Genomic DNA, 16,736 nt, shown 5'->3' on the forward strand with positions numbered 1-16,736 from the left:
TTGTTTGGATGTGGGTATGGTTTGTATGGATCTGGGTGTGGTTTGTGTGGACCTGGAGTTGTTAGGACGTGGGCGTGGTTTGTGTGGATCTGGGCATGGTTTAATTAGACCTGGGTGTGGCTTGGGTGGATCTGGGAGTGCTTTGCTTGGACATGGGCGTGGTTTGTTTGAATCTGGGCGTGGTTTGTTTGAATCTGGGTGTGGTTTGTTTGAATCTGGGCGTGGTTTGTTTGGACTTGCCCGTGGTCTGTTTGGATCTGGGCGTGGTTTGGATCTGGGTGAGGTTTGTCTGGACCGGCGATGTTTGGATGTGTGTGGTTTGTGTGAACCTGGGCTTGGTTTGTTTGGAGGTGGTTTGTTTGGACGTGGGTGTGGTTTGTTTGGATGTGGGCGTGGTTTGTTTGGATGTGGGCATGGTTTGTTTGGACGTGGGCATGGTTTGTTTGGATCTGGCAGTGCTTTGCTTGGACATGGGCGTGGTATGTTTAAATCTGGGTTTGTTTTGGGCCTGCTGGGATGTGGCCAATATTGTCCCACATTTCCGGTGGTAAATGTTATCACATTGCAGGTATAATGGGATGGCTGGTTCTTCATTGTAGTGAGGGCAGGACCAGTAAGGGGTTCATAGATACCCAGGTAGCAGTTACATAGTTGCCAACAATTTAAAATAAATTTCGGTGACGGTTAGCGCTGGACAGGGGCCTCTGCTCACATTGTAATGTGTGGTACCGTGTAGACCAGGGGTGCGAGACAACATTTTTGGGGATGCGAAATAATATAATTTGTGCGTAAAAGAATTTTGCAACAAATTTATGTTTCCCTGATATAAAAATCTGGACATATTTTTCGAGGAAGTGCAAGAATCTTTTTTTGGGAATGGTTACGGTGCCGGCCGCCAGGAAGGATGAGGGATTTCTGGTGTAGAGGGGTCTTGGTACAGTCCATAACAGGACATGGTTATTGAATTTGGTTAAAATGGAATTTATGATACAATGTAAATACTCTTCTTTAATGTTGACTTCTAATACGCCGAGGATAAGAACAGTTAGTGAGAATTGCATCTAGTACACAGAGAATATCGAGGGGTCAGATGGTAGTAACATTCAGGCCATTTCCAGGGCTGCGAAGTTCAAGGATTATATTCTTACAATCTGGGACTATCCATGGAAATTAAGGACCGTTGTCCGTGGACTTCACATGCCCCAGGCAGATTCCTGGGGTGCCTGGTGGATTCATCCTGTTTTACTTCTGTCTTCAGGGTGGGTCTAATTGTTCCGCATAATGTGGCAGAGACTGGAATTGTTCCTGTCGCCAACTACACAAATAAACTAAATTTGTATCAGAGTCTCTTCTATGTGGTGATTTGTATCTTTAATTCTCAATCGGCCAGTTTAGTATTTGTCATTATTCCCCTGCTGTCCCTACATTGTATGTACACTCTTGTGTGCCGTATTGTGGCTGCTATGTCCCCATTACAGTCAGATGTCAAAGTGATTTTCCTTTGCCCCTAACAGCAACACTGCCACCTGCAGGCTGTGGAATAAACTGCAGAGGAAAACTGCTTCAATGGAATTTCAAAAATGAAAATAGACTAATACAGAATCAGTCTTTATTTATGTATTAAAATAGTCTAAAACACTAGTCAAAATGTGTGTTATAGTGAGGGAGGCGATATGAAGGGTGTCACACATAATGAAATTAAAACATTGTATTCAGCGTAATTCACATTTACACTGAGAAGATACTTAGTGGTAATTGTGATACATTGTAACAATAAGTCCCACCCCCCATCTATGAGGGACACGCCCCATTTCACACAAAACATGCCCAAACCATGCTCACATTCCAACACAGCTACACCCACATCCCCACAACTACTGCCCCATTTGCAGTCCAAAAATCAGGACTGTCCCACTTTATTTGGGACAGTTTGGAAGTTAACTACCGCCGCCAATAGAAACTCCTATAAAAGATATTTCGGGGGTCAGAGTAATAACACAAGAAGCACATTTTTTGGGACAAATATCAACTCTATTACTGATATTATTTATAGAAGGATTATTATTTCTATTATTATCATTATAAGACAGCTGTGAGTTCCGCACTGTAGAGGGCGGGGCGTGAATGTGTGTGAGCCAATCGTTTCATATCTCTTCCGCCTCCCTCTTCGAAGCGCGGATAAACAACTGCTCAATGCCGCGGTAACTTCCAGCATTTCTCAATTGTTTGAAGGAATTATTGTTACCTTCAGCAACAAGAGTCACTAGCTTCCAGTCTGCGGCTTCATGGCCGTGTTTCATAGGTACAGGCCAGAGGGTTTTATTTTCCAAACATATTTTTCTTCCCAGCGTCCTACTTTATAATCGGTATAAATGATTCACCTCAATGCTATTTTGTGTATCTGGAACAAATCAACTTGTGTCAGGTAGAATCACGGAGGAATTCATCTACAGTTTCTGCTTTTTAAGTGGTTCTGATCCCCCGCACCAGTACGCGGGGCTATTTACGGGAAATACAGGGAAATCTATGTACACAACGGTATTGTCCAAGGTAGATATCTGAGAGCCGTCTAAGGAGACCTTTGTTAGATGAGTCATATGTAACAGCAGAACAATGCTGAGTTCCTCCATCCGTCTCTCCTGTTGTAACCTCAGTATGTACGTGCGTTTCTGCTTCAGTGGCAAATCTTATAAATAATAAATCCTGAACAAACAATGTATAATTAAGGTTGGGAATGTCTCCCAGGATTTAGGGACATCTCTGAACACCTTCGATTGGGTCTGTGGTTAACGACGTTACCAAAAATCCTTCGAGCCAATTACTGACTGATTATGGATTTACTTCCATAATACACCTGCTACTAATGGGATAAAGAAGGACGTTTCCATTATAATTTCTTTAAAGAAGTAACCGATCCTTCACATTATAACATCCTAGGGAGACATGGGGGCTAGGAGATATGATTATAGTGCCCCTGTCATTGACACGGGACGGACGCAGCCATGGGGAGGGGTGGACCGGTATTAGGGGGGGGTGCAGTCACAGTGTCTCTGTGATGTTTGTGCTTTCTCATCCTATTATGTATCTACCACCAGCTTCCTATTATAGAGTTATGTTTGTGAAGTGTTGTCTGCTATTACGTATGAAGCCAAAAGATTTGCGTAGCCTCTGACATTATGTTACGCCCGTCTCAAGCGCATTCGGCAGGGCGTCCCATCAGTTTGAGGTTACATGAGGCTTTCGTGGGTTAACCAATATGGAATGAGAGAGATACAAAGATACGGTGACCCCAGTCTACTTTATGAACTGAGACTAAAGTCATCTGGGATATGTATAGGATTGGAACCATATTTACATCCATAGAGTAATTCATTCATCCAATGAATGCTGTATTTTTTGGAATATTTTCAAATATTTTGATGTTTAATTGATAATCCCCAGATGAAACTAAGATTGTCTTAATTTTGCTGCTGTCTTATGGTTGAAATAGAGCATTTAAACATGCTGTCTTTTGTACAGCACTGTGAAAAGCAGTCAGGACAGATCTTGCCGACGTCTGTTGTAATGATAAGTCTCTTATCTCATAAGGTGGGGCTGTAAAAGTGGTGACTACTTTTTTGCATTGACTTTAAAATGTTTTTATGCAACATGCTACGTAAGCAGAATTCATAAGTGCTGTATTTCACCCATAACTTTATAAGTTCCGTAATGAAAAGGCTTCATGTAAAAGCATCTTGTAAAATCTGCAAGTATGTTTGCAAAAGTTATTGCACCTTATTGGAACTTAATAAGTTGGGGAATTGTATGTAATATCATTACTTAGTTGATCGCAGGTTGTTGTCCTCTTAAAACCATTTCAAGCTTCATCTAGTTCCTGTAACCTCTCACAGACAGTCCAGTAACGCAAATAAATGCTTCCAATATAGAACAACGGTTATCTCAGATATTTTCAGCTCCGCCATCTTCCTGTCTGTCTGTGAACGGTACCAATGGCGGTTTTTGATATTCGCTTGACTGGAGCTGGTGTAAATATTTCATCCTTGTCTGTCTGACCTCATTGCACCCCCGCAGGTTCACCCTTCGCCCGCTCCAGCCTGAAGAGTGGAAAGAACGAGAGCTCGTCCTACCTCCGCCGCAAAGAGAAGATGTTCCGCTTCTTCATCCGCCGCATGGTGAAAGCGCAGAGTTTCTATTGGTTTGTGTTGTGCGTGGTGGCGCTGAACACGCTTTGTGTCGCCAGTGTGCACTACAACCAGCCCGCCTGGCTCACCGAAGCCTTGTGTAAGTACCCAGCTGCCCCGGACCTATATATCATATAGCGCTGGTCAGTATGACCGCTTCTTGCTGCGTTGCTCTGAAAGTTACTCTATTACTGAGTCATTTAATATCCTTTATGATAAAGAGCATTAAACCGCCTTGATAACATACCAAAATACCATCCAACGTCATGGAAAGCTGCATAAGAGATATAATACAACGCACATAGATACAATTAGTCTGATAGTCTGCAAGGGATTCTGGGAAGGAGAATAAATGCTTAGGGGTAGCTTCATCAAACCTTCTAAAAAGGTTTTTATAGCAGCCAATCAGGTTCTAGCTAACATATCGTAGAATGTAGTAGATAAATGATAGCTAGAATCTGATTGGTTGCTATGGGCGACATCTCCCCTATCAGCCTATTTTAAAGTGGCACTTTTCTCTCTAATGACGGTTTTCTAAACACGTTTATTTGGCCCGTCGCTGCGTTCCTCCAGAATAAATGACCGCAGCTGATGCATTTGACACGTCTCACGTTTAATGAGCAGGTGCTCTGCCGTGTAAGCACATTACATCCCCTAAGACTCCCTGGCGTGTAAACCCCTCGTTATAGCCCCTCCCCTAACCCGCGCTCTCTATTAATAGCCGTGACGTTTAACCTACTTCTGCTGCAGCGCTCTATATATCAAAGTATCGTCTGCGTCAGACAAAATGTAAAGATGATATGTTATAAATAATAGTCTGTTATCCAGCAGCATTGAGTCCATATGGGAATGTAAGTTTAAAGTGACACTGTCACCTATGTACAGAGGCGGCTGCCATTTTGGAAGCTGAACCAACGTTCGTGAACGTTCCGCCAATGGTGTCGCTGGTTCTCGCTGCCTCCAATGTGCTACCCGAATGCATAGATTTGTCATCTTAAAATCTCCCCTCCCGCGCAGCTACCTGCTCTCTCCAGCAGGGGGCGTCTCGCTGCCGTTTGTCAGGAGAGAGGGGCGAGGACATTGTACGGGCCGATCCCCAATCATTGTCTTTTCTGTCTCAGATTTTGCAGAGTTTGTTTTCCTGGGACTCTTCCTGACGGAAATGTCGATGAAGATGTACGGTCTGGGACCCCGCAACTACTTCCACTCATCCTTCAACTGCTTTGATTTTGGGGTGAGTTGTAATAAATCCCCTCAGACCCCTTTGCCAAGGGGGGTGTTATACAGAGAGGGCGGCCTCTGATGTCGCTCAGAAACGCCCTCTCGAGCACCAGAAACGTTCCAGCAATCAGCATTTTGATTGATGTAAAAAGTATCACTGTAGCACCGTGGTTAGTATCGCTGTATCCTCAGCGCTGGGCTCATGAGTTTGAGTCTGACCAGGGCCTTATCTGTGTAGTTCACTCGTATGTCAACAATGAATTTTAGGATTTAATGATCTTGTAACTTTTAAGGCAATCTGGTAACTTTTGTACGTTATTGTTTATTAATATACTATTTTTGCCATTCTTGTACCTTCTGACGTCTGTCTGTTCCTCTTATTATTCCAGGTGATAGTGGGGAGTATTTTTGAGGTAATTTGGGCTTTCGTGAAACCGGGAACATCATTTGGGATCAGCGTCCTCCGAGCTCTCCGGCTCCTCCGTATCTTCAAGGTCACAAAGTAAGAAGCTGTGTGTTGTCCCCCCTCAAAATCTGATTTACTAATTTCATTTCCTTAAGTTGTGTCGTTCTGCGTCACAGCAAATGGTGTACAGTTTCCATCATTAAATCAATAGCTGATACTTATTTGGGGACATTTCCTGGAAGGCGCGTGCTAGTTAGCTTTCATGTGATTGGTTGACAGCTACAGCCGCATTATGATCCTATCGGCTGAAGCAACAAACAAGCGGATTGCATCCATCTCTGCCGAGCGGCAGGATCAGCCTTTGTGTTGGTCGGTTTACACAACTGGAAAATAAATAACAGAACATTAAAAATGCAGCTTAATGGAACCTGTCTGTTAGTAAATGTTTTCTCCCTACGTGTATCTCCCCTTCGCACTGCTTGTCTACATTGGGGCTTTCTGATTCTTTGCTTTCAATGTTTTACTTTTGGGGAAAAAAATAGGCATTTTGACCAAATTCCTGGCAGGCTGTCGCCCATTCAGTGACACTTTGACCTAGATATATTGTACGATGTTTCCGCCTGTGCGAGTAGATTCTAGTCTGTGATCTTCTATCTCTTGTGTTTCCAGGTATTGGAATTCCCTCAGGAACCTGGTGGTGTCGCTGCTAAACTCCATGAAGTCTATCGTCAGCCTCTTGTTCCTCCTCTTCCTCTTCATCGTCGTGTTTGCTCTCCTGGGGATGCAGCTTTTTGGGGGACAGTGAGTGTCCGTGTCACGGGGGTTGGCAATGTGTTTCACGCAGGCTTGAGTAACCTGTGGCTCGCCAGGTGTGGTGGAACTACAAGTTCCAGGATGTCCTGCCAGCCAGAGGCTACGTTTCCTTTGCTGTAATTTGAAATTTCTGTATATACCGCACTCCGTCCCCCCAGCGATGCAGGGGCGCGACGGTTGTACTTTGATTGACGCGAGGAACAGCGTAGCTAATACAACAACCTCAGTGACGTGGGGGCTGTGTGATGTTATATTATAGATAAACAATGACGTAATAGTCATCTATGCCAATGCATCTATGATGGCACCAATCAGGAATATATAATATATATACTGTAGGTAACGAACACTGAGACGTAGTATAGGAAGACTGATAATTAGAGATCATTTTCTAAAATTTAAAAAGACGTCCGAGGCTTGAAATTGTTTCTAATCAAGCTCTAATTAGTAAGTGTCTCAAAAGCGTCCTAAAAAGTGCGGCATCGGCTCCTCTGCAAAGCTGGAAATTGCACATGCAGTTTGAAGCATCTTGTGGTCTGTTAAGTCACGCGCATCTCTAAGGGGCGTGGTTTAATGCATCGCCGCGACTGAACTGACACGTTAACACCCCTGACCCTCCTATCCAAGAGCGCAAATTATAAAACACTCTCAATTCAAAATACGGATGAAGGTTTTTGCATGCACAGTGCCACAAATTTCATATAAGTCATAATTTTACACTTATGTCCAAATTTTACACTTATGTCTAACTTATGGTAGTAACAGCATCACACCTCTCAGACATGGAACTAGCCTCGTTTTACTCTGAAAGTAGCCAAATAAAATGTCATTTTAATAAGATATCTCCCAGAAATCTCCCTCTCATCTCTTTCAGGTTTTACTTTGAAGAAGAAACACGAAACACAAATTTTGACACTTTCCCCACGGCCATCCTAACCGTGTTTCAGGTGAGTCTCTACCGTTCATCCCAGGCAGCCTGTGGAACTGCAAGTCCCAGCTTGCCCTGCAGTCACAGGCTGGCCAGTTTAGCTGGGACTTGTAGTTCCACACCAGGTGGAGAGCCACAGGCTGCCCAGCGCTGATGAGAGCCACAAATAGGACTTTCAGTACCAAAAAAAAGTGGTTTGAGCATGTGGAGATAATTGGGGCATTTATAGACTGATAACTAGACGGGTGTATGACGGGGGGCGAAAAACTTCTCAGGTCTAGAAAATATAAGAAATAATCTAGATTTTTATATAATGTTTCCACAATGCTACACACAATTCAGCCTAGAATTGTGTACTAATAACGGCTGTATACATTTAATGGCGGACTGAAAAAGACGTTTTGGGGACTCTCGGCCACATTTGTCTGACAATGGCTCAATGGAGCTGATATGCACCCGATATGTAAATGAAAAAAAATTCCGCTCTAAGTTGGATCCACTCCTTATTGGCCCATATCATATCCCCTCTTAAACCCAAAATTTTGCACCTTAATATTTGAAGGACTGTCAGTGGGTATACACCAATCAGTCACTACATTAAACCACTGACAATGAAGTGAATAACACTGATTATCTGGTTACAATGACACCTATCAGGGGGGGGATATATTAGGCAGCATTATTCAGTTCTTGAAGTTGATGTGTTGGAAGCAGGAAAAAAGGGAAAATTTAAGGATCTGAGCGACTTTAACAAGGGCCAAATTGTGATGTCTAGATGACTGGGTCAGAGCATCTCCAACACGGCCGGTCTTGTGGGGTGTCCCCGGTATACAGAGGTTAGTACCTACCAGAAGTGGTCCAAGGAAGGACAACCGGTGAGCCGGAGACAGGGTCATGAGCGCCCAAGGCTCAGTGATGTGCGAGGGGAGAATATATTATATATATCACGTTCTGCTCTCTGTGTGGTGTTACTCAGCTCCTATAACCTTGTGCTCTGTCTCTAACCCCCATCTCCTCTCCATAGATCCTGACGGGGGAGGACTGGAACACCGTCATGTACTTCGGCATCGAGTCACAAGGGGGCGTCAGTAAAGGAATGTACTCCTGTATCTATTTCATTATTCTGACGCTGTTCGGGAACTGTATCCTTTGGTGCTAATGAAAAACAAACGTGGCGGCCAATAGCGAATTGTGTTATGACTGGTGCTCACCTGATCGCATGATATTGTATAATGATGACACACACACTGGGGTAATGTGCTCACTGCTGTACGTTAGAAAGGAAGAAAATTTTGTTTGCCCAGGCAAGTTGCCCCCTTCTGCCCCCCCCAATGAAAACACCATAATCCTCCACTGCCAAGCCCCCAAGCATGCTGGTCTACCCCGCCTCTGAAACTAACATCCTACAGCCATCTTGTCTCCTAAAAGTTGGTTAAAGTCATACCTGCCTACTCCGGACTCCCGAATTTAGAGAGCCCTTCAGGACTCCCAGTAGGTGCCCGCTTCACTTTAAAAGCGTTGCATGGGGGGAGGCATAGGCAAACCAGGGGTATTGGGGTTTCCTGGTGCCTGGAAACCCCCCTCCAAGCCTGGGGCACTGTATTATTGAGGTGGCTGGACCCTGTCCCCGCTTCACACGGTTCTGCACGAAAAGAGAGAGCTGTGTGCCCCTAACAGTAGTGCATGCAGCATTGCCTATGTCCATTATGGGGATAGGAAGAGCTGGAGAGCAGCAAAAGCACGCTCTAATATTATAGCCACGCCCCCATGCATGCTGGTCACACCCACTGACAGCGTGGTGTGGAAACCCCCCCTCTGCAAATTCTGTTTTTGCCCCTGTGGGGCACAATTAGGTAAATCTCGTAACCATGGGCCCCTGTACTGGTCCCCAAAAAAAGGGGAGGTGAAAGACTTTGCCGTTCATGTTTAAAGAGTGGGTTCTGTAAGGAGATGATGATGTTGATGTATCTATCGTTCCTTAGCTGCCAACTGATTAAGATACTCTGCTGAATGTATTCTTAGCCATTGCTGTTGACAATCTGGCTAATGCACAAGAACTGACCAAGGTAAGTGATCAGTCAGCAGGTAAAGCGGGGGATATGTCCTTGTATTAAATGTAACATCATAAAGGTCTCATTGTAACATAAAGTATAAATTCTGGAATATTTATTGGGACGTACTCAATCCTATACATGCAAATGTCATTCAGGGAATTAAGTTAATAATACGTTGGGTTTGTTGATGAATACGAAAAGTGAGTCAGCGCTTGTGGCTTCCACAACTGCTCCGATACTGACGATAATGTCTCCTTATAAGGCAAACAAAAATAGTTTTTTTAGCGGTTGACAAATGTCGTTCTTCCTATAAATGTAACTGGTTTCTTTGTATCATTAAATGAATCTCTGCTGCAGGATGAGGAAGAGATGGAGGAAGCAACCAATCAGAAGTTGGCGCTGCAGAAAGCCAAAGAGGTGGCTGAAGTCAGTCCTATGTCTGCCGCAAATCTCTCAATCACAGCGTAAGAAACAGCCCCCTAAACGGTTACCTCTAATCCCCCATCAGGGCATCCAGCCAGTGACCCCCTCAGTGTAGATCCCATAACTCCTATAGTGCAACCTGTGCAGAGGATTCACAGCAAGCGGAATGTGCCCATATATATATATATATATATATATATATATATATATATATATATATATATATATATATATATACAGATATATATAATCTTACATTTGGAGCTCTTTATATTTCTGCTACAATTGCCCTTTAAATGATAAACAACTATTCAGGGTAATTTATGGAGATCATGATTAATATCACAGGAGCCTGGGCCTACTTGGGTACACTTATTATATGGCACCACAGCTACCAGCATGCACTTGCGCACATGTGCATGCTGGTACTTGTGGTTCAGTATAAATGGTGCACATGAAATAATAAATGTTGCCCCATCATAAATAATTATTGCCCCTGTTAGCAATCAAATATTATTGCCCCTTAATATAATTATATATTCATATTGTCCTCATGATATAATAATACAATAATATTGCCCTTTAATATAATAAAAATTGCCCCCGTAAGTTAATAATACATTTATTATGGTCCTCATAAACATATTTTTCTGGCGGTCTGTGAAACTGCTGCTTAATTCATTCAATGGTTGTTATGTAGTCGAGGTTAAAAATCGGGATGGCGATGTTGAATGCTCTGCTGGATGAAGCCGCCGGTCTTTGGGCGTTCATCAGCGGTTTTGTCCTTTAATACATCTGGTGGTTTAAAACCCGCCCGTAAAAACACCTCAAAACGGCGTTTTAACAAAACTGCCGTTTGATACATTTACCCCCAAGGCTTTTGGGGGAATAATCGTTACTTTACAGTTGCAGATGGCGTTAGTGATACATAGAGACACTTTTAGGGGTGGATTGTATTCAGCACAAGGTCTGTAGGAGCCTTGTGTGATGTGCCGCTGTGGTTACTACCGGTCGTAACGGTAAAGAAATATTCGCTCATTTCTTAGCGGATATTTCATCCTGAACGACCTCTACAGGATCTTGCGCTGAGCCAAATTCATCCCTTAATGCACTTAATAGTTCTCCACGGACAGTATCAGTGACAAGCTGATAAAAATACATTATATAGAGATCACATCGTGGCCATCCTTATGTCAGTGGACAGTATACATATGTCTTTCATATGGTCAGAGTTTGTTTGAGGACCCGAAATATGTTTTATCTTTATGGTGAATTGCAGCCGAAATATAACAGCCTTCGAACTCAGTAGCCTTTTTTTTTTTTTTTTTTTTTTTTACATAAACATATCCTAGTCCAGTGTTGGCTAACCTGTGACACTCCAGGTGTTGTGAAACTACAAGTCCCAGCATACCCTTCCAGCAATAAGCTGCTATATATTGGCAAAGCATGCTGGCACTTGTAGTTTCACAACACCTGGAGTGTCACCGGTTAGCCAACACTGTCCTAGTCTATTATAGACAGAATCTAGCCCACATCCCTCGCCTAGAATAAGGAGTCACTGACCTAGGTCCTTTCTACTTACCGAGTGTTGTTTGTTTCTCAACAAACGATTCGCCAACTAATTGTGCCCCCGTCAGGTGTGACTAGGCCGTGCTTGCGTAGAGCGATATCCCAAACAGAAGCTGCCCTCAGCACACGACAGTCTGTCACAGATCCCTCCAGCACAGAAAGAGATTATAAAGCAGATGTGTAAGTCAGATGGGCAATGCCTGCCAAGCAGATGGACGTGGGCTTTACTTGTGACGGATAGATTGAGATGGCTGCTCAAATCGTAGCCTATGTTTCTGCTGGTGAAACTGTGATATTGTATCACACAGCGCTGCCGATGTAAACAGCCGTATCGGGGTCTAATCCCGCGGACTAACGGTCAGCTGTGTGTTTATAGAGCTGGAGCCAGAAATCCCCCATAGAACTTTCTGTGCCAGTTCCAACTCTAGTCAGACAATAGAAAATACATAGGAAAGGAGTAATGTTAGTACGCAGTGCAATATTAGTCTGACTATAATCAGCATTTCAGTGCTGGGTTCAATGGCTTCTGTCTGGAATATTATTAAAGGGGCCTTTGAGTTAGAAATAATTCACCTATTAGGTGCAATTTTACACCTTGGCAAAACCATATTGTGCTCCAGAGGGGGCAAATGTAAAATGTGCTGACAGATATGGAGTCCTAGCTCAACTCTAAATTGCAGAGTAAAAATAAAGCTGAACACGTGCGTTCAGAAGAAGACTTCACAAACCGCTTCATTTTAGCCCCGTACGCACAACAAAAGGCTGCAGTCACATAATTTCGCTGCAGGGGCGGGGCCAAAAGGACGCCATTCGCAACATGCAACAGGAAGCGGGCAGGGTGGGGCAGAATGGCCCCTGTCCCGGAATTTGGGATTCACCTGGAAATTCCCGGGAGAGAGGGCAAATCTGATTAATTCCTGGGACCAATGACTTTGCTACAATGAGAAAAAGAAGTTATATATTATAATAGCGACTCTCCCATAATTTTCCAGCAAACTCAACCTACAGTCCCTAAAAGTGAACGTACTATTGTCTCAGAAGTGAGATTAGGAAGATTCTTATGATGCCGAATCACCACCAAATTCGGATTGAGAATATTTATTGGCCGATACATTTTTAATGTAGGGTTTTTTTCCCCCTTCCTGTTTTTGAGAAGATTTGCCAGTAACCAGCACCCAACCTCACCTAAAATAATTTGTCTTCTATTTAGTAATACCTCTTCTTAGTTTTATGTGATCAACCATTAAATAATTAACCAGAGTTTGAAGTTAAATGGAAAAAACAACTTACTTGTTCTTCATTTCCCCATCCGTTGAGTCAGTACCAGAGCCTCTGCCTAAATCTGCGGCAGACACAGAAGATTTATGGCTGAGTCACGGTAATATAGGACCTCTTTATTCATTGTCAGAGGATTGACGAAGTAGCAGGTAACAGTCGGGGCCTATTGAAGAACACTAAACCTTTCAGCCCTGTGCGAGTTTATTAATCAATGTATCCACGTTAATTATATACTCCATTCTCAATTTAAAACCATTAGGAAAAAAAGTTTGATACTAAACTTCAGAGCCAATCCTGAGCCATTGACAAGATATTGCAAAAAAATGCCAGTGAACAGCTACAGACAAGTTACTTGCCTAAAGAGCTGACACTTTCTATGAGCTGCCTTTTCTTTTCCTTTTCCGTAGTTATTGATGTATGGTTTTCTTTCCTATTGTTCTGTACTTTACCTCCCAACCTTTCCAGCAGACACAAAGGGACAGGAGATTGTCTGCATTTAAAGACACATAGATGTAACTCAGATCACTGTTATATACCGAGTGAGCGTTATAATTATAGTAGGAACCACTATATCTATATATATATATATATATACAGATATCTGATAGAGAGAGAGCGCGATGGGAAGCAGAGCGCGATGGGAAGCAGAGAGCGATGGGAAGGAGACAGTGATGGGAAGGAGACAGTGATGGGAAGGAGACAGTGATGGGAAGGAGAGAGCGATGGGAAGGAGACAGTGATGGGAAGGAGACAGTGATGGGAAGGAGAGAGCGATGGGAAGGAGAGAGCGATGGGAAGGAGACAGTGATGGGAAGGAGACAGTGATGGGAAGGAGAGAGCGATGGGAAGTAGACAGTGATGGGAAGGAGAGAGTGATGGGAAGGAGAGAGCGATGGGAAGGAGAGAGCGATGGGAAGGAGAGAGCGATGGGAAGGAGAGAGCGATGGGAAGGAGACAGTGATGGGAAGGAGAGAGCGATGGGAAGGAGAGAGCGATGGGAAGGAGAGAGCGATGGGAAGGAGACAGTGATGGGAAGGAGACAGTGATGGGAAGGAGACAGCGATGGGAAGGAGAGAGCGATGGGAAGGAGACAGTGATGGGAAGGAGACAGTGATGGGAAGGAGACAGTGATGGGAAGGAGACAGTGATGGGAAGGAGACAGTGATGGGAAGGAGACAGGGATGGGAAGGAGACAGTGATGGGAAGGAGAGAGCGATGGGAAGGAGACAGTGATGGGAAGGAGACAGTGATGGGAAGGAGAGAGCGATGGGAAGGAGACAGTGATGGGAAGGAGAGAGTGATGGGAAGGAGAGAGTGATGGGAAGGAGAGAGTGATGGGAAGGAGAGAGCGATGGGAAGGAGAGAGCGATGGGAAGGAGAGAGCGATGGGAAGGAGACAGTGATGGGAAGGAGAGAGCGATGGGAAGGAGACAGTGATGGGAAGGAGAGAGCGATGGGAAGGAGACAGTGATGGGAAGGAGAGAGCGATGGGAAGGAGACAGTGATGGGAAGGAGAGAGCGATGGGAAGGAGACAGTGATGGGAAGGAGAGAGCGATGGGAAGGAGACAGTGATGGGAAGGAGACAGTGATGGGAAGTAGACAGTGATGGGAAGTAGACAGTGATGGGAAGGAGACAGTGATGGGAAGGAGACAGTGATGGGAAGGAGACAGTGATGGGAAGGAGAGAGCGATGGGAAGGAGACAGTGATAGGAAGGAGAGAGTGATGGGAAGGAGAGAGTGATGGGAAGGAGAGAGCGATGGGAAGGAGAGAGCGATGGGAAGGAGACAGTGATGGGAAGGAGAGAGCGATGGGAAGGAGACAGTGATGGGAAGGAGAGAGCGATGGGAAGGAGACAGTGATGGGAAGGAGAGAGCGATGGGAAGGAGACAGTGATGGGAAGGAGAGAGCGATGGGAAGGAGACAGTGATGGGAAGGAGAGAGCGATGGGAAGGAGACAGTGATGGGAAGGAGAGAGCGATGGGAAGGAGACAGTGATGGGAAGGAGACAGTGATGGGAAGTAGACAGTGATGGGAAGGAGACAGTGATGGGAAGGAGACAGTGATGGGAAGGAGACAGTGATGGGAAGGAGACAGTGATGGGAAGGAGAGAGCGATGGGAAGGAGACAGTGATGGGAAGGAGAGAGTGATGGGAAGGAGAGAGCGATGGGAAGGAGAGAGCGATGGGAAGGAGAGAGCGATGGGAAGGAGACAGTGATGGGAAGGAGAGAGCGATGGGAAGGAGACAGTGATGGGAAGGAGAGAGCGATGGGAAGGAGAGAGCGATGGGAAGGAGACAGTGATGGGAAGGAGACAGCAATAGTGATGGGAAGGAGAGAGCGAGAGATGTGATGGAGAGAGCGAGTGCTATAGGAAGGAGACTGCAATGGGAAGGAGAGAGCGAGAGCGATGGGAAGGAGAGAGCGAGAGGGATGAGAGAGAAATATGTGATATGATGGAGAGATTTGGTACATGTGATATAGAGAGTTACTGTACATGATAGAGAGAGACATATATGACATAGAGAGGTACTGTACATGATAGAGAGAGATGATAGAGACAGACATATATGACATAGAGAGGTACTGTACATGATAGAGAGAGATGATAGAGACAGACATATATGACATAGAGAGGTACTGTACATGATAGAGAGAGATGATAGAGACAGACATATATGACATAGAGAGGTACTGTATATGATAGAGAGATGATAGAGACAGACATATATGACATAGAGAGGTACTGTACATGATAGAGAGAGATATGATAGAGACAGACATATATGACATAGAGAGGTACTGTACATGATAGAGACAGAGATGATAGAGACAGACATATATGACATAGAGAGGTACTGTACATGATAGAGACAGAGATGATAGAGACAGACATATATGACATAGAGAAGTACTGTATATGATAGAGATATGATAGAGACAGACATATATGACATAGAGAGGTACTGTACATGATAGAGACAGAGATGATAGAGACAGACATATATGACATAGAGAGGTACTGTATATGATAGAGAGGTACTGTATATGATAGAGAGAGATGATAGAGACAGACATATATGACATAGAGAGGTACTGTACATGATAGAGAGAGATATGATAGAGACAGACATATATGACATAAAGAGGTACTGTACATGATAGAGAGAGATGATAGAGACAGACATATATGACATAGAGAGGTACTGTATATGATAGAGAGATGATAGAGACAGACATATATGACATAGAGAGGTACTGTACATGATAGAGAGAGATGATAGAGACAGACATATATGACATAGAGAGGTACTGTACATGATAGAGACAGACATATATGACATAGAGTGGTACTGTACATGATAGAGAGAGATGATAGAGACAGACATACATGACATAGAGAGGTACTGTACATGATAGAGACAGACATATATGACATAGAGAGGTACTGTACATGATACAGAGAGATGATAGAGACAGACATATATGACATAGAGAGGTACTGTACACGATAGAGAGAGATGATAGAGACAGACATATATGACATAGAGAGGTACTGTATATGACAGAGACAGACTTATGTGGTAGATTGATATGAATTATCATGGTAGAGGTCCCAATATACTACATAGCTCATTAGTCACATTCTGGTACAGAGATGAAACGAGCAGAGAGCTGTTGGTTTAGTGCATATAGCAGCAGTTTAGGAATAAAGAGAATATTATATCTCCCCTATTTATACCTATCCTCCACCCCCGTCCTATTACTATCTGACCATTACACCATATCCGCCATGTCTTCTCTATACTTCCCCGTTATCTCACCTAATCCCCCCAGTGACCCTTCCCTACGTTGCCCATCTT

The 16,736-nt window shown here is 44.0% G+C and overlaps 1 protein-coding gene across 1 annotated transcript in view; it reads left to right on the forward strand.

Annotated features, from left to right (window-relative positions):
* Positions 1–16,736, forward strand: part of CACNA1B (calcium voltage-gated channel subunit alpha1 B) — a 190,788-nt gene that overhangs the window by 106,327 nt on the left and 67,725 nt on the right. Inside the window, exons 10-17 of the mRNA XM_075185775.1 lie at positions 4,072–4,281; positions 5,303–5,415; positions 5,792–5,904; positions 6,478–6,609; positions 7,496–7,568; positions 8,574–8,691; positions 9,548–9,615; positions 9,961–10,067. Coding sequence (XP_075041876.1) covers positions 4,072–4,281; positions 5,303–5,415; positions 5,792–5,904; positions 6,478–6,609; positions 7,496–7,568; positions 8,574–8,691; positions 9,548–9,615; positions 9,961–10,067 — 934 coding nt within the window. The remainder of the gene's footprint in view (positions 1–4,071; positions 4,282–5,302; positions 5,416–5,791; positions 5,905–6,477; positions 6,610–7,495; positions 7,569–8,573; positions 8,692–9,547; positions 9,616–9,960; positions 10,068–16,736) is intronic.

This window comes from Mixophyes fleayi, chromosome 9, assembly GCF_038048845.1.
Source record: "Mixophyes fleayi isolate aMixFle1 chromosome 9, aMixFle1.hap1, whole genome shotgun sequence".
In the NCBI taxonomy this organism is placed as follows: Eukaryota; Metazoa; Chordata; class Amphibia; order Anura; family Limnodynastidae; genus Mixophyes; species Mixophyes fleayi.